At 56.1% G+C, this 22677-nt stretch overlaps 1 protein-coding gene across 1 annotated transcript in view; it reads right to left on the bottom strand.

Annotated features, from left to right (window-relative positions):
• Window positions 1-22677, bottom strand: part of TGM2 (transglutaminase 2) — a 31340-nt gene that overhangs the window by 2174 nt on the left and 6489 nt on the right. Inside the window, exons 3-12 of the mRNA XM_045833265.1 lie at window positions 20578-20820; window positions 16564-16682; window positions 14411-14539; window positions 13258-13435; window positions 9687-9822; window positions 8903-9006; window positions 7195-7434; window positions 5158-5430; window positions 1543-1703; window positions 378-514 (exon numbers count right to left, since the gene is read on the bottom strand). Of these exons, the coding sequence (XP_045689221.1) occupies window positions 378-514; window positions 1543-1703; window positions 5158-5430; window positions 7195-7434; window positions 8903-9006; window positions 9687-9822; window positions 13258-13435; window positions 14411-14539; window positions 16564-16682; window positions 20578-20820 (1720 nt within the window). The remainder of the gene's footprint in view (window positions 1-377; window positions 515-1542; window positions 1704-5157; window positions 5431-7194; window positions 7435-8902; window positions 9007-9686; window positions 9823-13257; window positions 13436-14410; window positions 14540-16563; window positions 16683-20577; window positions 20821-22677) is intronic.

The following is a 22677-nucleotide window of genomic DNA, read 5'->3' as shown; positions in this document are numbered from 1 at the left end:
GTGCCTATGCTCGTATATGTGTATGTCCATAGATAAGTGTCTAAGACACATGTGTAGACACTCAGGGAAGCTGTGCTTACATTTATGTGAGGCCTGTATGTTGGGGGCCGGTGCTTAGTGATGGAATGTGTAATTGTTTAGGTTTATGGAGACACGTGCAGGGAACCCAGCTAGCGTGGTGTGGATACTGAGGATAAGAAGTTGGGAACTTTGCCCCGAAAGTGTTTAGAAGGGGACCTTGGGGCATAAGAGTCAGGTTTGTGGGTGTGTGTGTGACAGACGAGATGACGAGCCATGGGTTGGAGTTTGTTTTGGTGTCCCTGCATGGGCATCTGCCCTCTGCCCCAGGCCCCCAAGCTGGAGTGACCAGCACTTACAGCTCCACGGCCATCTGCTTCTCAGTCAGGCCAGCTCCCTCCACAGTGAAGACGCAGCCTCCCAGGGGCACGGTGAGTGGGTTCTGCATGGACACCTCAGCCACCAGCTTGCGGTTCTGCTTGGGCTCTCCCAGGATCTGGGTCAGGGCACAGGGCAGATGTAAGGGGTAGCACTGAGGGAGGGGGACCAGAGCCCCTCAAGAGCAGGCAGGATCCCCGCAGGACCATCTCGGTATCTGTTGCGATTTGGCCCAATATTTGCTGAACAAAGCCTCATCCACTCTGCCAGTCTCACCCCATGCCTCTGTACCTCAGTTTCCTCATCTTGAAAAAACAGGTGATGACACCAGCCCAGGCCTCCTCCATGGAGCAGCAGGGGGAGGCTCCACACAACCCAAAGAAGGCATAGTGCCTCCCGTGTTCTAGGGTCTGGAGTGCGAAGATCACAGGCTTTGGAGCCCCTTCCTCACTGTGTGACCCCGCCGAAAGTCACTACCCTCTCTGAGCCTTGGATTCTTCATGGGAGAGCAATGCCTGGCTGTAGCGTTCTCATAAGGATCGCTGAGCTAGGAACGTGCAAGCTCCCAGGAGACTGGCGCACCGTGCTCACTCCCTCCCGCTCTGAGCTGCACCATTCATTTATAACTGCTGCCCTGGGGGCTCTGGGGCTGCGGCTCCTTGAGAGTGAATCACTGTGACAAGGACAATGACAGTGACAATAGTCAGCTTTTATTGAGCCCTTACCATGCGCTGGATGGGGCTCTGTTTTTCTTATGGATGCACATTTAATCCTTACAACGCCTACCTTACAGATGAACAAACTGAGGCAATAAGGGGCAAAGCGACATGCCCAGGGCCCCCTGGCCACAAAGCCAGGCAGTGAGGCCTCAGCGTCCGCCCCACCTGCCCCACCAGGGCCCAGGCTCTGGGCCTCCAGCTTTAGGAGTTTAGCTTTTAAGCATCTGTTACCCTAAAATCCCTCATTTCCATGACCCTACCATTCTGAGATTCTAGGATTCACTCATAAGTCACTCATCGCTTCACGATGCTGTGCTTGTATGAAGCCAGGGTTTGAGGACCCCTGAGGTGTCAAAGAGCCTGAGCGTGCAGGGATGCAGGTGCATGAGGCCGGCCTGCTCCCAGCCCTGCCCAGCCCTCTGCTTACCCGGATCTTGATTTCCGGGTTCTCCAGATAGATGTCCCTCTCGGCCAGCAGGTACTTGTTGTCGGTTTGCTGGATGAGGAGGCCTCGCACCTTGATGAGGTTCGACTCTGTCAGGTAGTCACAGTACTTCTCGTAGAGGATTGGAAAGGGGATGCTCTTCTCTGCAGGGGTGAGGGAGGCACATTTAGTGACTGAGACCCCCCCACCCATCCCCCACATTTCCACGGGCACAGCGAGGGGAAGGAACGTGCTCGAGCTCACCCCGCCGCCGGTGAATGGCTGGGCAGGTCCCAGGCCTTTCCCCCACCCGTGAAGACTTCAGAGTCCCTTTCTCACTGTGAGCCAAGGTCTGGGCCTTGGCAGACCCCCTGGGGCTGCACACCCCGACCTTGGGAAAAGACTGCGTTGGTGTACCCAGCCCTCTAGCTGTTCGTTCCCAGGGGAGATCTGTCCCAACCTCTGTTCAGATGACGCCGGGGGCAGAAAACCCAAACCGCTGCCAAAAGGGACAAAAAGGAGTGAAAATTCCTGGTGGGGCAGAGTGGAAAGTCTGACCAGCTCCACAGGAAAGAAAGCAAACGCTGTCTCCTGGAAGCTCAGAGGGCATAGCCCCAACTAGTGACCTTTCCACAAGGTCGAACCAGGGTGGGGTGGACCTCTGAGAGCTGTTTTCTGCCCGCCAGGGACCCCAGCCTTGATGTCGGGCCAGATGCTGACCGGGAGAAGGAAAGGGGTGTGCGGCAGTCAATCATTCCTTAGGCGATCTGCCTTGCTCCGGAAGGCACCGGGGGCAGGCGCGATCACCAAGGCCACATTGGCTGCATCCCCAGTGGCCCACCTGGAGGGGTGAGCGTGGGGCAGGAAGGAGGAGGGAGAGAAGCTGCAGCGCAAGGAGGCCGGGGTCAGGGGTGGGGGTGACTGGATTCTGTCCTGCTTGGCTTCCTGTCTGGGAGTGCATGGAAATCCCCCAGATCTTATCATGGAAAAATAACTGGCAGCTCAACCAAGTGTGTGATCTTCAAGGGCAGCCGAATCAGCCTCAGGTTGAGCTTGCCCCTGGAGGCCATACCAGGGCCCCCGGACCAGCTCCGCCTGGCCGCCTGAGGACACCACGCAGGACCTCCGCCCTCTCCCTGCGGGCGGTGCCCTTCGGGGGTGGATGACAGAGCAGGAGGGACCTCTCCTGCTGTGAACACTTCCTCGGGAAGAGGAGAAGCATGGACAGGCCTGGCCGAACAATGCTCCAGGGGTCCACCGGTGTCTGGGAGGCAAAGCGGGCTCCACAGGGGCCCAGGAGGAGACCGTCCTGGCATCGCCAGCCCAGGCTGAAGTTCGCTTCATGCCACACGCTCCAGGAAGGACCCATCCTCCCTTTGAGGTGCTGCTGAGCCCAAGAAGAAATGACTCCTGTGGATTCTAACAAAGCGGCTGGAAGGGCTCCTCAAAGACGAACCAGGGTTTGTACAAATGAGGAACACAAGGCCGGGGATGGAGAAGAGAAATGCCAGGAGCCCACAGCCTGCCCACAGAATTGCCCAGACTAGAACTTGGGTGTCTTGATCATTCCCCCACAGCTGACACTTAGGCCTGGGCCAGGCTGGGTCCTTTCTCTGCCATCAAGGTTAGTAGGGACTCACACCATGGAGCCCAGCACTGAGGCCGCTGTCGGGCACAGCGGGTGGTCAGGAAAGGTCAAAGGGGCTTCTCAGCTGCCCCAGGCCTGTTTGCTCTTCTGCTCAGTGAGGAGTGAAGGTCCCGCCCCATCCAGGTACCACGTGACACTTTGCAGAGGTCTCCTGAGCACACATCTCCTCCTTCAGTCCTCACAGGGGCCCCTAGGTGGGGCTGCTGCCGCCCCAGTGCGTGGAGGAGTCCCATGTGAGGCTCAGGGAGCATCGCCACGCTGCCCGCGGTCATGCGTGTAGGAGGTGGCAGTGGCCAAACTCAAAGCCAGTCTGACTGGCCCCCAAATAACATCTTTCAACGGTGTAAGTGTTGGGGCCTCAGCCCTGGTGCCAAGTGACTCTGTCACTGAGGGGTTGGCCCCTGCTCAGGGACCCTGACCGAGTGTCTGCTCTGGGCATGCGGCCCCAGGGGTGCCCACGTGGTGCCCAAGACAAAACAAGGAGGTGGTGCTGCCAGCACCACAGACCCCTGGCCTGAAACACAGACAGGTCTCCTTCAGAACTGGATGGCCCAACGCTAGCCTGTGGGGCCAAGGCCGAGGCCGAGGTCATAAAGGAGCGGAAACGTTCGGGCTGGCAGGCTAGAGTGGGGAGCTGACAGCTTCGCAGACACAAAGTGCTCCGGCCTGGGCCTTGCCACCAGGTCTGTGTGTGGGAATACTCGTTCCCATGTGCCAGCCTCTGCCCCATGGGACAGTCCCGCACCGACCGGTCATGACTCCCCTGTGTCTGATGGGGACTCGGAGGTTCAGGGAGGCAGCTCACTGCCCAGGTGGCACAACCGTCAGGACCCTCAGAGGACAGTCAGTGTCTCACTCCCTGCTCCCGGGGCCTCTCCCAGCTCCGTGATCCCCCTGCCCCCCTCGTGCCTCTGCCCCCACGCAGAAGGCGGGCCTGGGCTGCTGGGGCACAGGAGACGGCTCTGAGCTGCCTTACTAAGCGTCCTCCGTGAGGCCACAACACCTCTCAGGGTCTCAGGTTAGTTTAAGGAAGATAACCAGGCACAGGGACAAAGCTGGGCAACAAGAGGAACCAAGGAGACGACCGTGCAGGCATCTGACCAGGATGTTTGAACGACAGAGGCTCTGCCTGGGGCTGAGGGCTGGGGACGTTACCCCAAAATGGGGGAGAGCCCAGTACTAAGGAGCGAAGGGAGGGTTCTGCCTCTCGGGGAGGCCAGGACAGGTGTGGGGCTGTCTGTGAGGGGATGGTCGGAGCTAGGAGGAAAACCCTTCTCTCCGCAAAGGGCGGATGGTCCTCCCATCACTCTTATGCCGACACTGTCCGAAGTGGCAGCTTCTGACCCCATGCAGCAGTTCAAAGTAAGTGAAGTGAGAGCTTCAGTTCCGAAGTTGCGCCAGCCACATGGCCCAGGAGCCACATAAAACTACCACCCCCACTCCACGCAGCACAGACACGCAACTCACGTTGCAGAAGGTTCTGTGGGCGGCAGTGGTCTAGAGCGTCTTTTCCCAGAGGCTGAGGACCTCCGGAGGGCAGAGGCCCTGGTAAGGGGGTGGGAGAGTTGCTGGAGCCCGAGGGGAAGAATTAGCTGGGAGAGAGTGGAAGAGAATCTGGGAAAGCAGTCAGGAGCCTCGAGAACGCCAGAGGGAACAAAACAGGGTAGTTGCGAAGAGCACAGGTTCGGATCTCAGTCCTGTCACATCCTAACTGTGTGGCCTTGGGAAAGGTACTTAACCTCTCTGTGCTCGGCCATCTCACTTGGAAAATGGAAGCAGTAAAAGACTCTGCCTCCCACTTTTGTTACAAGAATTAAATGGGTTGATATTTATAACTGCGCAGGACAGGGCCTGACCAAGAGTACGTGCCGTGCAGGCGTCTGGGAGGTGAACTGTGCAGGCTAAGCGCTCAGGACACTACCTAGCACTTCTGTCCGCGCCCATCACTGACCCGGGAACCAGGGCCTTACCGGAGTAGGGCTCCAGGGAAAGATCCAGCACGTCGTTCGCGCCGCACACGGGCCCCAGGACGCCGTTGTAGCTGACGGTGCGTGCACAGAGCATGAGGCGGCATGTGTGGTCCTGGTCGGTGCTGTTAGTGATGTAGGCGAAGACATTGAAGTCGCTGCCCATTTTCATGCTCTGGGCCACACGGATCCGCATGGCCACCCCCATCTCCTCTTTATTATCCAGCTTGTTCAGGTGGTTGGCCTTCTGGAAGGCTTTCCTCTCCTCCTCGGACCCTGTGGGGACAGGCGGGAGAGCGTCTCCATGCTGGAACCTGTTCCAACGCGAACGGGGCCAGGGCCGAGAGAGCTGGCCTCTCAGAGTCCTGGTGACTCAGAGCAGCCCCGAAGGAGTGCCTTCTCTACACTTCTGTGTCAGGAGGAGGAAAGAATATTTTCTTTATTTTCCAAAGCGAACTCCTAGGCATCCCTTAAGACCCAGCCCAAAATGGCCCCTTCTCCAGGAAGTCTTCCTTTTTTTTTAATCCTCACCTGAGGATATGTTTTTATTGATTTCAGAGAGAGAGAAAGAAAACATTGATGATAATTTGCCTTCTGCATTTGCCCCGACTAAGGATCAAACCCACGACTTAGGTATGAGCCCTGACTGGGGATTGAACCCACAACCTTTTGGTGCACAGGATGACGCTCCAACCAAATAAGCAGCCTCACCATAGCGGGGTGACTCAGTCACAATGTCTTCTGGAATTTCACAGCTGCCGATTGCTCATTACAGTGATTTAGCTCACCAAATTTGTTTCTGTTTTTGTGGTTACCCTCTTGAGCTGCTTGAGGATTAAGACTGTTTACTTTCCTTCATTTCATACCCTTCAGCCTACCACAGTGCTGGGCGCTTAGTAAGCACCAAGACAATGCGAACTTTCTCACCTGCAGGCCTTTGCCCAGGGGGATGACTTCTCCCAGAATCCCTTTCCCTCGGCTCCCTGCCTGTGGAGCTCAGCCGCGGGAGTGACTCCAGCCCCTCCTTTATGCTCTGTTTACCTCTCCCCTATGCGCCTTTCACTTCCTGCCCCCCAGGTGTTATTGGGTTCATATTTACTCCTTCTGTCAAACCATCAGCTCTAAGCCTTTCAGAGGCCAAGGAAAGCATCTTTTCCTTCCGCGTTATCCTTTACAACGAAAGCACGGCCACTTAATCCCTAGCCCCCAGCCAGCTCTGGGAGATCAGTGGGGGTCAGATGTGGGTGGGGCTGTGGTTTCTCAGTCATCTCAGTGAGCCCAGCTGCGCTTGGCATTCAGTAGATGCTTAGAAAATATCTATCGTGTTGGGACTGGCTGTCAGATGTGCTCAAATCCAATTTTTAAAATAAGCTACATCTTTTCTCCCCCCTACCGATTTAGCATGGGTAACAGAAAGAAGCCTCATCTTTGTGTCTGATCGAACCCATCTTATCTTGAAATTTCTCCTGGTCCATTTCTCTTTCATTGAACCCCTCCCCATCCTCCTTCACACGGGCCCCCGGCTGTAGGAGAAATACCGCCCAAACACATGTGATGGAGCCCCAGGAACCTCTCTTCTACATCCCATCCGCATCTCCCAGCCTCTCTGGTGCAAACATGTTGCAATAACAAAGGATGGAATTACTACTCATCTCCAGTTGTAGGCGCCACAGCTGGTAAGTGCTGTTAGCACACGGCGCGGACATCACTGACCTTTCTGCCAGCATCCACGCCTCTCCTCTTCAGCAGCCATTCCCTGCAGGTTTATTGAGTCAAACCAACCAAAAAAAAAAGTAAAGCTTACAGACCCAATGGAATCCTTTGTGGAACGTGGAATCCTTTTCCTAAACAAATAATCCTCTAATAATAATCCTCTAATAATCCTTTGGTAAGTTTGCACCTGTTTCTAAGGAGTTTCTGAGAATGGAGAGGAACCCACAGGTCATTCTTGAACTCAGGCGGCCAAATAACACACACACACAGGGCTGGGGAAACTGGCGGCTGCTCAGCACAGCAGTGCTGGAGGCGCCGGGCACCTACCCTCTGGGTACTTATAGGTGTGGGTAATGTCCTCCCGTTCGTCGCGGCCCACTCTCTTTGTGCTGATCTTCAGCCCCACGATTCGGTGGTTGACGGACTTGTGCATGGTCCCATCCTTCTGCTGGATCCAGTCCACCACGTCGGCGTTGACCTCAGCAAAGACAAAGGGTGCGTCGTACTTGACACTCAGGTCGCCCTCCTTGATGGCACGAACGGGAACTGGGCCACAGCAGTATGTCCCTGGTTGGGGGAAGGAGGAAGGAGACATGGGTCTGGGGTGAGGGTAGGGTGGCACCCTCCAAAACCTTCCGAGATTCAGGCACACGTGGCAGAAATTCTCCAGAGGATAAAGCCCTTTGGCTCAGGGACTCCACTGCTAGGAAGGCAGCAGAGGGTAAGAACTAAGGATGAAGACGCTGGAGCCCAGCTTTTAGGGTGCGAGTCACAGCTCTTACTAGCTGTGTGATGTTGCGGTAGTTACTTAACCTCTCTGAGTCTTGGTTTCACGTGGGGATGGTATTTGTTCCTACCTAATGAGGATCGGCACACCCTAGATGCTATGTAAGCAATAAATAAAATAGAAGAACATCCCAAAGCACCCTAAGGAGCTGAGAGAGGCAAGCAGCCGGCGGTATTTGAGGAAGCTGGGCATCTGTCTGGTGCAACACACGGGCCACTGCCGACTACCTCTGTGTGGTTTACCACTGCCTCCAGCTGCTCACGGATTTGGAAGTTGAGGACCAGAGGCTGGGTAACTACCTTACACTGTATCCATTTGAGGGAACCCAGTAACCTGAAATTAAAATTCAAGTCACAGAACACTAGCCGATGGAGACATGTGGATGGCACATGGAAAAGTGACAAAGCCAGCATAAAAGGCCACGTGCAGCCAGAGCTCTTAACCCGGGGTCCACGGACCCCTAAGGGGCAGCAAATAGAACTCAGGGGCCCATGAGCTTGCATGGGAAACAACAGGGCATCTTGGTTTTCACTGTACTCGGGTAGCACTTCCTTGGATTGTGAAAGCAGACGAGCCGTAATCTTAGGTGCTCTTATGAGTCGTCGCCCGTAAAAACCAGATATTTTCATATCACTTTAGAGTGGCCCCACGTATCCGGAGACACCACGTGTGCTCATCTCTGCCCCAAGTTATCAAATGTATTAATTCTATCACTAGATCTTGTTATGGGCAGTATGTGTTATTATATTTCAAATTTATTTTTAAATATTTTTGATAGCTATATTTCAGTGCAATCGGCTTACTTTGTAAAGCCTAGGTATGGGAGTCTATGAATTTAAAAACATTTGGAGAAAGGACCCTTTGGCTTCACCAGTTTTGCCTTGTTCTCGCTCACCTGCGCGCACATATACAGAGAGTACACAGTGGGGAAATACTGGAAGCTGTGAGTGAGTGTGCATGATACTTCTTTTCACGGGAGAGGACAGAGTTGCTCTTTGATGTTTTCTTTATGCTTCTCCGTATTTTCTGTTTTCTGCAGTGAGCATGAGTGACTTCTCAAATGATAAACCAGCATATCGTCAAACACCGGTGGGGTCCCCCACCCTCGAGCAGACCAGCCGATGATGTTTGGCGCCAGCCAGACCTGGCTTAGAATGCCAGCTCTGTGCTCTCCGGCTGAGGGACTCTGGGTGAGTGCTCTCTGAGCCTCAGTCTCCTCATCTAGGTAATGGGGACACACCTACCCACCTTCACTCTTCTCCTGGGGCGTGGGGTCCAGGGCCTGCCATCCCTCATACTCTGGCTTCAGGTCCGGCCTGGTCATCCATGACTCCACCCAGCAGTGGAAGTTCCTGTTGGGAAATGCAAGGGGACGTTGGCCAGGACTTGCCCGCAAACTTCCAGTCACCTCCCCTCAGGGCAGTCCGCACTGGCATGTCCTGACCTGAGCCCAGCATGGCTCCCTGACACTGCTCTTGGCTCCTCTCTCTCTGGACCCTAGCCAGGCGCTCATCCTGTGCTGAGAGTCATTCTCGATTCCTTTCCTCCCCCTCCCTCCCCTTTCAGTGGCTCCTCAAGTTCAGTTGAGGTGACCTCCTAGTTTCTCGCTCCATCCCTTCTTTTCCAGCCTCTGGAAAACAGGCTCTGCCTTGGGGCAGGCCTCAGCACCAGCCACCTGGACCAAACCCCAGTCCCCACCTCCAACCTTTCCCTCCAGACCCCCTCCAAGGTCATTGGCATGTCCCTCTCCCAGTTGGACGCCTTCGGTGGGGTGAGAGCCGCTGCCTTTGAAAGCTCGGACCCCCTGTCCTGGCATTCCAGACTCCCAGCAACGTTGCCGTTGGCTTTCCCTCCTCTTGGCCTTTGTGCGCGCTGTTCCCCCGCCCTTCCCAAGCCCTGTTTCCCCTTGTCCAAACAGCGTTCAACTTTTAAACCCAATTCAGACGCGACTGCCTCTGAGAAGTCCTCCCTCCTCGGGGTCCTTCCCAGGACACCGCGGGGCCCTGGCCCCCAGCCCTGGGCCCCACCTCACCAGATCATCTCGCTCTTGCTGCTCTCGAGCTCCCCAGACTCGTTGCGGAAGTACTCGATGAGCAGGTTGCTGTTCTGGTCGTGGGCCGAGTTGAAGTTGGTCACGACGCGAGTGGGGATGCCCAAGCACCGCAGCACTAGGAGGAGAGGGGGGAACATGACGGGGAGGGGAGTCAGAGGCGGGGCTGAGCGCCTGAAGACATCTGCCCCCCACGTGCGCGTCTGCACCCCACTGAACACTGTGCCCTCGGTCCAGGTGGCGCGGGGGTGTGCCATCCTCTATCTGGGCAACGGTGCCCACCTTGCTAGTCACCCCATGTCCAGTCTGTCCCCCTCATATCACAGCTGATAGAACACGACTCTAAAATGCAAATTGACATCAACAAGCTTCTGCTAAGCCATCCATCACTCCTCATGGAGGCCGGACCTCCAGCTGTGGTCCCTTGGCCTCACAGGGTCTGGCACCTGGCTGCCTCCCGCACACTTTGCTTCAGCCCCCTTGGCCTCCTTGCTGCTCCTCCAGCACTCCGCACTCCCACCAGCCACAGGGGCATCGGCAGGTGCTGTTCCCGCCACCCGAAAGCCAGCCCACCAGGTTTAACTTGCCCCATCGTTTGCACTCATGCCAAGTCTGGGGACTCATCCTCATTCTCAAAGCACTGGCTTGTGAAGGATCGGTCTTATTTCTCATCCCCGGAGCCCAGCATGGGCCTGGCACGGACTATTTTGTCAAATGGGATGAAGGTGTGGGTGACGTAGAGCGAGGAAGAGAAAGGGAGGGCATGAAGGAATGATAGAGATTCTGAGCGGGGAGTGAGCGGTGAAACAGGCGGAAGAGGAAACAGAGGTCAGGAGACCGTCCCGTCAAGCCCTGGCTGCCTCCGGCTGTGTGACCTGGGGCCAGTCCCGTCACCTCTCTGGGCCTTGTTTCCTCTTCTCTAAAATGGGGTCAGGGTACAGGTGCCGCACGGTCAGACCTGTCGGGACACACCGTGGACGCGGAGGGTCCCGCATTTCCGCCAGAGCACACGGAGGTTGCGGGCACTGGCATCAGCAGACAGGGGGGGACAACCCAGGTGCGAGCCTTCCTGAAGGGCGGTGCCGGGTGACCCCGACAGGTAGAAGCATGAGGGTTTTTGCTTCCTCATTTTTTGTGTGCTTTTTAGTTATTATATGTTGTAAGAGTAGCATACTCTAAGGATAGGACAAGGAATGTAAATATCTAAAAAAAAAAAAAAAGAAGTGAAACAAAAAAGCCCTGCCAATGGTAACCTACAGGGCTTTTGTTTTACTTTTAGTTTTGAGGCTGAGTGGCTGAGTCTGGAGGAGGGGCGGGGATGTGACCTTTGCCCACCATCAACCAGGACAAGAGCTTCCCAGATGGCCTTGGCCCCTGGCCAGGTGTGCGGGCGCCGGGAGGAGGGAGGGGAGCAGCTTTGAATCTCCACCTCTTGCCTGGTTCCTGTGCCCTGAGGCCTGGGCAGAGGCCAGGCTCGCTGCTGCCCTGAGTGAGGGCTGGTGTCCCAACCTTAGGCCTTGCTGGCCCCGCCCCCCCCTGTGCCACCAGACTCCTGTCCCCACTGCCCAAGGAGCAAGGCATCACTCCTGTCCCCAGGGATGGTATCCTAGAAAGCCTCATCCTCAGCACACCTGGTGCCAAGCCCAGCCGTGCCACTCACCAGCTGTGTGACCCTGGACAAGCCACTTCCCCTCTCTGAGCCCCCATTTCCTCCTCTTGGAGGAGCTAATATTAGCAGCTTGTCAGGACGGTGTGATGATTCAGAGTCGCTGGGCGTGGGCAGTCTCTCTGCCCAGGGCCAGGGTGGACCGGCTAAGAGTGCCATGGAGCCCAGTGCTGCAAACGTCTCGTCCAGGCAGTGCTGGCCAGCTCGCAGGCGCTGAGAGAGTGCTCCGGGATCCAGCCGAGGAAGCACAGCTTCCCCTGAGAACCCCCAACCGGAACCTACCCTGAGCCACAGACGGTGCTAAGGCCCATCTCCCTGGGGCCCACAAGCCTGTGAAGCTCAGTCACTACCGTCTCCATCCTACAGATGAGGAAACTGAGGCTTGGAGATGCCAGTTCTCTTGCCCATCTTCACCCAGGGGTTGGAGGCGGGGCGGAGATCAGACCAGGCAGTCCGACTCCAGCGCCCGTGGGCCAGTCCACCATTTGGCTTCCCAAAGAAACGCTGGGACCAAGGGAGTCAGGCAGCCCCTGGTTTGCCGAAGTTTTCCCTGGCTCCATGACGTACCATGCCTGGGAGGAGGCTGCAAGGACCTGAGTCAGCCTTGGCCATGGGGACAGAGGACGGTCAAGGGCAGGACCCACAGCTAAACCTGCAAGCGGTCACAGCCTAGGGTGACAAAGGCAGCTGCTGCAGGAGAGCTTGGAGACCCAAACCACGGATGGGGGTGTTTCTTCAGGAAGCCCATGGGGTTCGCTGACCAGATGTGTTTTGGGCCTCTCAGAAGAAAGGGTCTAGGACAGGGGAGTGTCCACGAGAAAGAGGAACCCAGAGGTCACCAGGGCGCAGACGGTCATGGTGTGGTGGTGATGAGGAAGGAACAGCAGGGACCGTCCAGCTGGGGACTGGTGCCAGGCTGTCCCCACCCAGCCTACCAGCGTGGGAGACGGTGCTGAGGCTTCTGGGGACCCTTTTCTGGGCCTGAGCACTGGTCCCAGAGTCAGCAAAACTAGAAACCTGAGATCAGCCTGCTAGATTTCCTCCGCCCGATAATAGTGATATTAGTGATAATAGTACTAATAGGCAGCTGCACTACCTGGGCATTTGCTGTCATGCATCTGAGATCATTTTAAACATTTCACACATGTTAACTCATTTAACCTTTACAGCCACCCGTGCAGGGTGAAGGCACTGTCATGCCCATTTTATGTATAACAGGACTGAGGCTCGGAGGTGGTAAGTGATTCGCTCAAGAACATGCAGATGGGAAGACGCTGAGCCGGGGCCTGCACGCAGGCCTGGACTCCAGCTCCCCGGTTCCCTGCAGCCTGGGACGCCAGCCCGTGCTCGCGGGCACCACCGGCAGCCTCAGAACAACCTCCAACCTTCTTCTGGGCTCCAATTTTCAATATTTTTAGCAATTATTTTTCTATTTTTTGGTTTTAAATTGCTTTATTTTTTCCTTCTCTGCATTTTCAAAAGTGTGCTCGCTCCCTCAACGTTGGTGGAGGTATTATTATTGTCGAGTTATTAAGAAGTCATACCTAGCGAGACCAGCACCGGCCAAGTTCTGTGCTGAGCGGCTGTATGTCACCCCCCCTCCCCGGGAGGTAGGTCCTGTTGTTTTCCTCTTACAGATGAGGAAACGGAGGTTCAGAAAGAAGTCATTTGCTCAAGGTCGCACAGCAAGTGAGTGCAAAAATGGGGGCTTTTAACTCAGGTGCGCCTGGCTCTGAAGTCCGTATTCCCAACCCCGAGGCCGCGCTGCCTCCCAAACGACGTCCCCAGCACATCCCACTCTGGGGCTCTCAGTGCCCCCCTGTGGGGTTCTAGGAGCAGAGGGAAGGTTCCAGGTCCTCCCCACATCCCAGTGTGCAGCCCACCTACCTGTGCAGGCCACGGCAGCAAAGACCCAGCACTGGCCGTACTTGACCTTCTGCAGGCCGTACTTCTTCCAGCGCCGTAGAATGTCCACACTGCCGATCCAGAACATGGGGCTGACGCCATCCGCGTAGTTTTGGTCCCAGCGTCCCAACAGCACTCCCTGGTCATCGTTGCAGTTGACCTGCAACCAGCAGGGCATCAGGGGGACCGAGTCAGGGTGAGGGTGGCAGCTGTGCCAGGCTGAGAACCAGTGTGGCAGGGCGTAAAAGGCAGGGAAGGGAGTTTCGGGGGGGGGGGGAACAGCAGGTGCAAGGTACCGAGGAGTGACAGACTGTGGCGCATCGGAGAGGGGTGGGACTGAAGCCCGGGGCCAGGAAACAGAAGGGGGAGGGAGGAGGTGAAGAGGTGACGCTGGAGATGAGGATTTGTCTGTGACCCCGAGTGACCTGAGCGACCCAAAGGCCAGTTTTGTCCCCTGCCCGGATTGTGTGATTCCCCCAATCCCTCCTCCCTCGAGAATAGAACCCAGCCTTCTGACCACGGCCCGCAGAGTGGTCTGGCCCCTGCCCACTTCCGCAGCCCCACTCTCACCCTGCTCCCTCTCCGCACTGTGCACCACCACCCTGGCCTCCCCTCTGCTCCTCAAGCCCGCCACAGTGAGCCCCTCCTCAGGGCCTTTGCACAGGCTGCGCCCTGCACGCTCCGCCTGGAATGTTCTCCTCCTCCTAGTTGTTAGAGCAGCTTAGGGAGGTCCCCAGCCTTCTCTGTGGTTGGGCCCTGCGGTCAGATGCCCACACAGCTGGGCTCCTTCTGTGTCTGCATCATTATTTATGACTCTGCACTCGTTCACACGACATTTCGGCTCATGTCTGTCTCCGCCCTCCCTCCCACCAGTGCATGAGCTCTAGGAAGTTAGCCCAACACATGTCTTACAACAGGCTGTGTCCCCAGTGCACAGGACATAGTGGCACTTAATGAATATCTGCTGAATGAATGAACGAACGAACAAATGGCTTTGAGGAATCACATGTCATTATCTTCATTTGGGTAAATCTTGTCTTTCTAAATACAAGCTCTCTTAGCTGAGACTTAACCATCCCCTGAATACCCCTACTGCTCCCTCTCATGGGCCCCTGGGCTGGGCCTCGCCACTCACCATGGCGCTCACCACCCGGCACACGTAGATGGGGCTGCTGCGGCGGCAGCAGTCACGGCCGCTATCCTTTTGGAACTTGGGGTTGACATCCAGGAGCGTCAAGCAGATGTCCAGGATATCACCTTCAAACTGCATTCAGAGGAAACAAGAGGAGGATGAGGGGAGGGAGGCATCACCTCCTCCAGGAAGCCTGCCAGGAAGCCCAGCAGCTATAGGGCCTCTCTGCTCTGTCTCACACGGACTGGGAGCTTCAGGCTTGGTCGGCCCCATCTCTTTGATGCCAGCACCTCCTGGCCCAGGAGGTAGGTGGGAGTGGGACAAAGACCTAGCATGTGAGAAAGGAAAAGGGGGTACGTCTGCATCTAGGGCCCGGCTGGGGGGTCCTGGAAATTTGGAGACCACAGAGTGGGCAGTGCAGTGTCCCAGGGGCTTCCCTGCCCTCAGTCACCTCGGGCCCTGCCAGTGCCCCTTCCCCCTTCTGCTCAGCCAAATCTCCCACTTCCCCTAAAGCCTGACTTACCCTGCAGAGTGGAGGAATGTCGCCTCCTCCCCCACCCAGCCCCTCACACTGCTCTGGTTGGAACCCACATGGATTATAGAGAAATCTAATCTCATCACTCGCCTGTTTCCTCCACACTCAGAGTAAAGTCCGGACTGCCCTGTGGCCTAGGAGGCGCTCCATGGTCTGTGCCCAGGGACACCCCGCCTCTGGCCTCATCTTGCACCACGCTCCCCGACCCTCGCTCTGCCCTCAGGGACTTTGCACGTGCTATTGCAGCCTTTGCTTGGAATGCTCTTCCTGCCACTCTCTGCGTGGCTCCCACCTTTCCATCCCTGCCACTCAGTGGTTACCTTTATCAAAAGTAGGGCCCTGTCCTTGTCACCTCCATCTGTCATGTTCAAAGGCTCTCCCAGCTGCCCCTGGCTCCCCATCTCTGTGGTCTTGTCCCAAACCAGACCCCATCATAGGTCTCCCTCCATGGCTTGAACCCTTCCTTCTGTGGCTCCCTATTGCCATCAGCCTGGCATTAAGGCCAGTTTACAATCTGAACACTGCCGACTTCTCCCGCTTTATCTCCTGGGGCTCCTTCACAGACATGGTGCTCCCTGAACTACAATGTGCTTCTTAGGCATGACTGTCCCCTCTCTAAGCTTTGGCCCATGCAGTGCCCTTTGCCTGGGAGGTCATGCACCCAGCTCAGACGGTGCCTGTTTCAGGAACTGCCCTGACCACTGTTGATAGTTATTTCCTTCCTTCACATCAGAAAGTTGAGGGGGCAGGGGCGAGACGGTTCTTGCTTCATGACTTTTCTCAGCAGTGTCTTAAGAATTTATTTAAGGGAGGCTGGGTGGTAGGGGACAACCAGCCCAGGCTGGCCTGCAGGAGGATGAGGAACAATATGAGACAGAGAACAGCCAGCCACCCAGCTGAGGTCAGACAAGCCTGGCCGAGAGAGCCATGCCCTGGCTGACCCAGAGGTTCCTGAGAAATAATGAAGGATTGTTGTTTTAAGCCTCTAAGGTTTGGGCTTGTTTGTTATTCAGCAGTAGCTGGCTGATACATCTAGACCAGTGGTTCCCAAAGTATGGACACTGGATCAGAAGCATCACCATCATCTGGGAACTTGTTAAAACTGCAGATTCTCAGCCCACACCCAGATCTACTGAACCAGAAACTAGGGATGAGTGCAGTGATTTGTGTTTTACACGCTTTTTCCAGTGATTCTGATGTATATTCAAGTTTGAGCCCCACTGATCTCTATAATGTTTAAAACCCCCTCTCAGCACATGCCTGCACCCAGTAAACACTCTGCAAGTGCTGCCTATTAGTTTGATATATGGGCTTGAATGCCCCCTTTTCCCTCCTGGAGTGACTGCCTGCCCATGACTCCTAAAGGCTCTCCTAATTCTTCCTCACCTTAAATATCCAGGGCTGTGGCTTCCACGGTAGGTAAGGCAACCCTCTGCTATGTGACTTCAGGCCAGGCTGGTCTCTCTCTGAGCCTCCAGCCATTTCAGGAGGCTTGAATCCTGACAGCATGGGGCGGGTGACTCTGGGACCCAATCACACCTTTGCAGCTTAACTGCCTCAGACCCAGGGCCGGGCACACAGTGGGTCCGAGATGGCTGGGAGGGGCAGGGAGGGGCCTTACCTGCCCAAAGTTCCAGGGTATGCCTTTGATGAACTTGGCCGAGCCCTGGTAGATGAAGCCCTGCTGGGAGAGGACGTACTCCTGCCGCTCCTCCTCCGAGTCCAGGTACACAGCGTCCGCTGTGGGTAGGAAGGAAGGGGCCTCAGCTTTGGGTCTGGCGAGGCCCAGGGTCCCTGCAGACATGGCAGCTGGGGTGCCGCCTCCCCGGGCCCAGGTCGGCGCCTCAGAGGCTTTCCTATCTTTTAATCTGGAAAACTGATCATTAACAAATAATCCCATATCAATGACATAAGGTGTTACCGGTTAGTGACAGCAATGGCTGGCTGCGGGCTTTAGCCAACATTTTTTAGATAAAGTGCCAGGATTTGTGATAAGTGTGTGGCATATATTAACTTGCTTATTTGCCACAAAAGCCCTGTGTGGTTGGGATCCGTGAAAGCCCCATTTTACAGATGGGAAAACCAAGTCCCAAGACTATTGTACCAATGGGAAAGCTGATGCCAGAATGAGAGACAGAGGAGCACTGGGCCGGAGTCGGGAGCCCCCTGGCTCTGGTCCTCACTTGCGGTGTGAGATCCTGGGCAGGGCGCTTCTCCATCTCTGCGCCCGCACCCCCCCACCCCCCGCCCCCTGTCTGTGTTCCCTGTGAGTAAAAAGTGACTGCAGATCTGGAAGGCGCTCTGTAAGCGAAAGCCCCGAGCCAGTGCGAGGAAGGAGCACTATTCAGGGTGGCAGAGAGAGAGCCGAGGCAAGGCTTCTGCAGCTTTGGGAGGTGGGCTCCTGTCCCGCTGGGGGGTCAGGGACAGCCACCCGGAACAGGTGGCATCTGATGCATTGACGACATTCTAAGCAGAGAGCCAGAGACGGCAAAGTCACAGCTGCTGGAGAATGCAGGGCGCTGAGTTCCCGTGACCAGTGAGGACAGAAGAGGGGGCCGAGGCAGCTGGGGCCAGGTGGCAGGAATGACTGCTGGTGGGGTCAAAGGTCAGGCTGGCCTCTGCCATCTCCACTCCGCAGCTGAGGAAACCGAGGCTGGGAGAGGAAGTCCAGAGCCACACTGTGCCTTTTGGTGGGGCCTGGGCACTTTTGCTTTTGTAAGAAAAGATATTAAAGATATATTTTATGACTACATTGGTACTATAGTGAAGATATTAATATTATATACTAAAGCATATTCTCTGGCCTAAACGTTCATGGTTTCCTAATTTTGAAAGCAATCAACTGCCCTGACTGATGTGGCTCCATTGGATGGGCATTGTCCCACCAATCGAAAGGTCGCCGGTTCACTCCCAGTCAGGGCACAGGCCTGGGTTGAGGATTCGGTCACCGGTTGGGGCACGTACGAGAGGCAACTGATCGATGTTTCCTTCTTACATCAACGTTTCTCTCCCTCTCTTTCTCCTTCCCTTCCCCTCTCTCTGAAGATAAATATATAAAAGCCTTTTAAAAGATAAATACAATCAATCAATAAAAGCAATGAACATATTTTCACGGGCCCGGGAAAGCATGGTGGCCCCAGGCCCTGTGCCTGTGGAAGTCAGTCTGCAAAAGCACACCCAGGCTTCCTAGTGACACTGGGCCTGGAATGCGGTTGCCCAGGCCCCGCCCCCAGCCCCTGGGCCCCATCTGCCCATCTGCGGTGACCAGCACCCCTGCTCTTACTGCGTGGAGGAAGGTAGATGTGAAAATGGCTGAGTGTCTTAGGTGTCCTGCTCTTTTGCTACAGAAATTATGCTAAAAAAAATTAGCCTTCTAGGCCTTGGCTGGCGTAGCTCAGTGGATTGAGCGCGGGCTGGGAACCAAAGTGTCCCAGGTTCGATTCCCAGCCAGGGTACATTCCTGGGTTGCAGGCCCTAACTCCCAGCAACCGCACATTGATGTTTCTCTCTCTCTCTCTCTCTGTCTCCTTCCCTTCCCTCCCTAAAAATAAATACATAAAATCTTTTAAAAAAAAACTAGCCTTATAGTAAGTGAATTGTGTAGTAAAAACCAACTGGCAGTGTGGGAGAAAGAATGAAAGAGAAAGAAGAACGCACAGTATTTTCCCACTGGGGTGAGTGTGTCAGCATGCTGAGAAGTTCCCTGCTCCGCTTTCCGTCTGGGAAGGAGGGAGGCATTGGGGAGAGAAGCCTCACGTATAACTGGTGCTTGATCCTGCCCATGCTGGAGCTCAGGGACAGGAGGGTCCCCTGTCACAGGCAGAGCCTGCCCTCTCCCCCAGAGGGAGAACAGTGTCCTTGTCGACCGTCCCACCCCGATAGAGCCCAGCCTCCGGCTTCCCAATCACCAGCTCTGCCGTTTCCGCTTCCTCCCGGAGACAGGGGCCTTTAGTCACTGTGCTGTTTGGCTGACTGCCACGCCAACCCACCAGGCAAGGAGGGGACAGTTCAAAAGGAAAGAGGACATGCCCCAGAACCTTGCTTCCTGTTCCCTGGACTCTGAACTCCCACGGTATTGGACGGGGCTGCAGGGGAGGGGCAGTGGGGCAGAGGCACGCTTGTGCTCCATGGGCTGGACTGCCAAATGGCTGTAAGCTCTGCGGACTGCCGAAAACCAAAATAAGCATACAGCAGGGTCCAGCAAGGCCCATTCTGTCCTGAGAAGCCGGTCCATGTGGCTGTGTGAACAAGGGTGCGCGTTGCAACACCCTCCCTGTGACGAGCTGCTGGGGTGGGGGACCAGCTGAATGAGCAAGGCACATGGGCAAGATGCGAGCGCTCAGGCGCTTAAAGAGAATGAGCCGATGTGCGCAGACGCAAGTGGAAAGATCCTCCAGACATACTGTGGAGAGAAAAACAACCCAGCAGGTCGCTGTATACGTGGGGTCCTGTTGTGCTCAACAGAGACAGAGGCGCTCATGAACGCAGGAGTTCCTGCAGGCTCGTGCCCCCAGATCTAAGGAGACGAGCCCTCCACCGTGGCTACTCAGCACGTTCCCGAGGAGGGAAATCAAGGGCTCGCTGTTCCTCTTTCTCTTGAAGGTTTTACCGAGACCATGTGTTCTCTGGTCTTCGTGTTATAATGAGAAACAAAAGCTAAAGTATGCAAAAGGGAAAACAAAAAATCTTTCTGCTCAAATATGTTACAAAATGTCTTCAACATGGAGAAGAAAATACAAATAAAGCAATGGCCCTGGAAGAAGCTGGTTGTCTGATGCCGGGGAGGCCAGAATCTCCGCCCCAGGCCCAGGCTTTGAGTGGGGGTACCCCTTTCTTAGGAGGAGGACCACCCACAAGGTGTCTCTCTCTGCCTTGCTGGGTAGGATCAAGAAGGATGCAGACTTCGCTGTCTTGTAGTCAAATGGGGAAACTGAGACCCTAGAAGTGCTATGTCAGCCTGCTTCCCCCTGCCTGCTCCCGTGGCCTTGGTTCCTCCACACTCTCCCCTCTGACCCTGGTTTTGTCCAGCACTGGTCCCCTTTCTCACTGAAGAAGCTGCCCAAAGCCCCTTAGCTTCTCTGAGCCTCAGCTTTCTGCCTGGGACATGAGGAGGCTGACCTCTGCTCTCAGGATGGTCAAGGGGGATAATTGAGAGTGTGTACGAGGAAACACTTAGATAACAAAACCTGCTACCCCATGCCTCCCCCTCCCACAGTTCCCCCTCCCCAAGCCAGTCTGGTAAGATGTAAAACAGAGCCCTGTGCAACAGAACCAGCTGGGGAGCTTTGGCCCTGGGCATGTCCTGGGCACCCCATGCCTGGACGGGGCTTGTGGACCAGGCCAGCTCACGGTGCTGTGGGAACAGATGGGCCAAGATGTGGGGTAAGATGGCTTAGTGGCTGTGAGGCCTGGGGCAGGTCCTTTTGCTTCTGAGAGCCTGTCTCCTCTGTGAATGGGAGTAAGAGGAGTCTTCACGGCACAGGGTTTCAGGAGGCTGAGCACGGAGTTGTACAAAGTAGAACTCACTCAGTCCACGCTGCCGTCTCTTCTGTCCCTTTCCCCCACCCTCAGTGGCCCCCATGGGTGGGTCTAGCCCTGCCCATCTCCCCCTGCCTGTGGCTGGAGTGTGGCTTACCTGGGCACCAGGCGTTGAAGAGCAAGGTGAAGTGGCCCAGCACGAAGCTGGAGCCCTGGTCACCCATGGAGGCCTCCAGGCTGAGGCGGTACAGGCCGATGGGGGCGTGGGCCGGGGCAGTGAGCTGCAGCGAGAGGGCGCTGTCCCGCTGGTCTACCACCGAGGCTGTCCAGGCGCCCTCCTGCACACCATCGGACAGCAGGAAGTGGGCCTTGGTCCCGGAGTCCTTGCTGGGGGCTGGGCCTGCGGAAGGAGAAAGCAGGGACCATGAGCCAGGGGTGGGCAGGGAGGGAGGGACTCAGGGTTGGTAGGGGCTGGGCACATGCTAGGGGTCCTTGGGCCTGGATTCAAGACCACTAACCACTGAGAGAACTTAGGCAAGAGATTTTATCTCCCCGAGTTTCGGTTTGCCCATCTGTAAAGTGGGATCAAACCCCAGCCTTGCATGGTAGTTTTGTGCGAATGCATGAAAAGCTGCAGGCACACCGCGGGTTCTCGGCCAGACAGATTCCTCCTGGGAGAGGGGACAGCGCAGCCTGGGACAGGTCTCAGTCGCAGTGGTCTGGGCCGGCATGACTCTGGACAAGCCCATCCTCCGCTCAGTTTGCCCATCTGGAGCAGGGACAGGAATTAGGCAGATGCTCCCCAAGGGCCCTCCTTTCCTGCCTAGTTCCTTTACCTGCTTGTGTCCTTCTTCCCTTTCAGAAAAAGAAACCCAGGCTCACCCAGCCTGGGTGACTCAACTGGTTGGAGCATCACCCCATATACCAGAGGTTACAGGTTCGACCCCCGGTCAGGCCTCGTTCGGGAGGAAACCGATCCCTATTTCTCTCTCACACCGATGTTTCTCTCTATTTCCCTTTCCCCTCTCTCTAAAATCAATAGGCGTATCTTCAGGTGAGGATTTTTTAAAAAGAAAAGAAACCCAGAAACCCAGGCTCTGAATAGGATGGGACCTCTGAAGCCCCGCAGAGCCTGTCCGCAAGCCTCCTGGCTGCTGGGCCTGCACTGCCTCTGAGTGTTCGCCTCCCAGCACCCCCTCCGGCTCTTGGCCTCTGGATCCCCACAGGCAGCTCAGAGGAGGGGTCATGGCCATGTCTCATTTCCCTCTAGACTTCCACACTTTATGAAATGCCTGGGTGCTCTCTTCTTCCTCTTTTGGTGGGAAAACAAGCTGAGAGAGAAGGGGACTTCCAAGGATATCCCAGGGGTCTGCAGCAAAGCTAGCGCCTGAGCCCAGGTTCCTAGGCCCTGGGCTGTCCCCAAGGATACCTCTCATTCCCAGAGGCTGCTCCCTAGCAGAGGGAGCCCCTCCTAGGGTTATAAGGCTCAGGGAGGTAGATGGAGCTGCTTTTCCAGGTGGAGGGGAGCGCCCAGCCCATGCAGGGAGGTCTGAGTCACAGGGAGGGTGAGGGCAGGCTGGTGGCCCTTTCTGGACTCGGGTGGCTGAAAAGAGAAACAGAAACTCCTCCGCTCAACTGGGCAGCTGCCCAGGAAGGGCTATTTTTAATCTTCCACCTCCTGCCCTGCAGCTCTGCCCACTGTTGCTGACACTCCAGGGGCCTGCTCACTGAGGGGCTCCCTCCCAGCACCTAGCACCCGGCGCCCAGCCCCCATCCCTACCCAGGCCCAAATGGAATCTCGAGCTAACAGACATGACGCAGGCCTCTGGGGCTCTGTCTGGGGGCCAGGCGCCCACTGTAAGCCTTCAACCCTTCTCGGTCTTCCCGAGTCGGCACTGGAGGGAGGAGTTTGGCAGTGCTGGGGCCCGAGAGCCCACCTAGATCTGGTTCCCCGACTCGGGCCCTGAGCGCTGTGTGGCCCGAGCTAAGTCACCAGGCTTCTCTGATCCGCAGTTTGCTCGTCCAACAAAACAGATTTAGATCACATGCTTGGGAGGGCCAGGCTCCAGGTCTGACACGGGCTCTGTGACCTTGGGCAGCTCAGCTTCTTTGTGCCTCAGCTTCCTCAGCGGTGAAACGGGCTGACGGCAGAACCTCATCACGAGGTCAGTGTGAAGCTGGAAGAAGGCGAGGCGCGCCGACCCCGCCACAACCTGCCTGGCACACGGTCAGGGCTCAGGAAACAAAAGCTATTGTA

The sequence above is a fragment of the Phyllostomus hastatus genome, unplaced genomic scaffold, assembly GCF_019186645.2.
Source record: "Phyllostomus hastatus isolate PE091 unplaced genomic scaffold, TTU_PhHast_1.1 phas_contig_17, whole genome shotgun sequence".
Lineage (NCBI taxonomy): Eukaryota > Metazoa > Chordata > Mammalia > Chiroptera > Phyllostomidae > Phyllostomus > Phyllostomus hastatus.
This window is presented reverse-complemented; position numbering and strand designations above follow the sequence as displayed.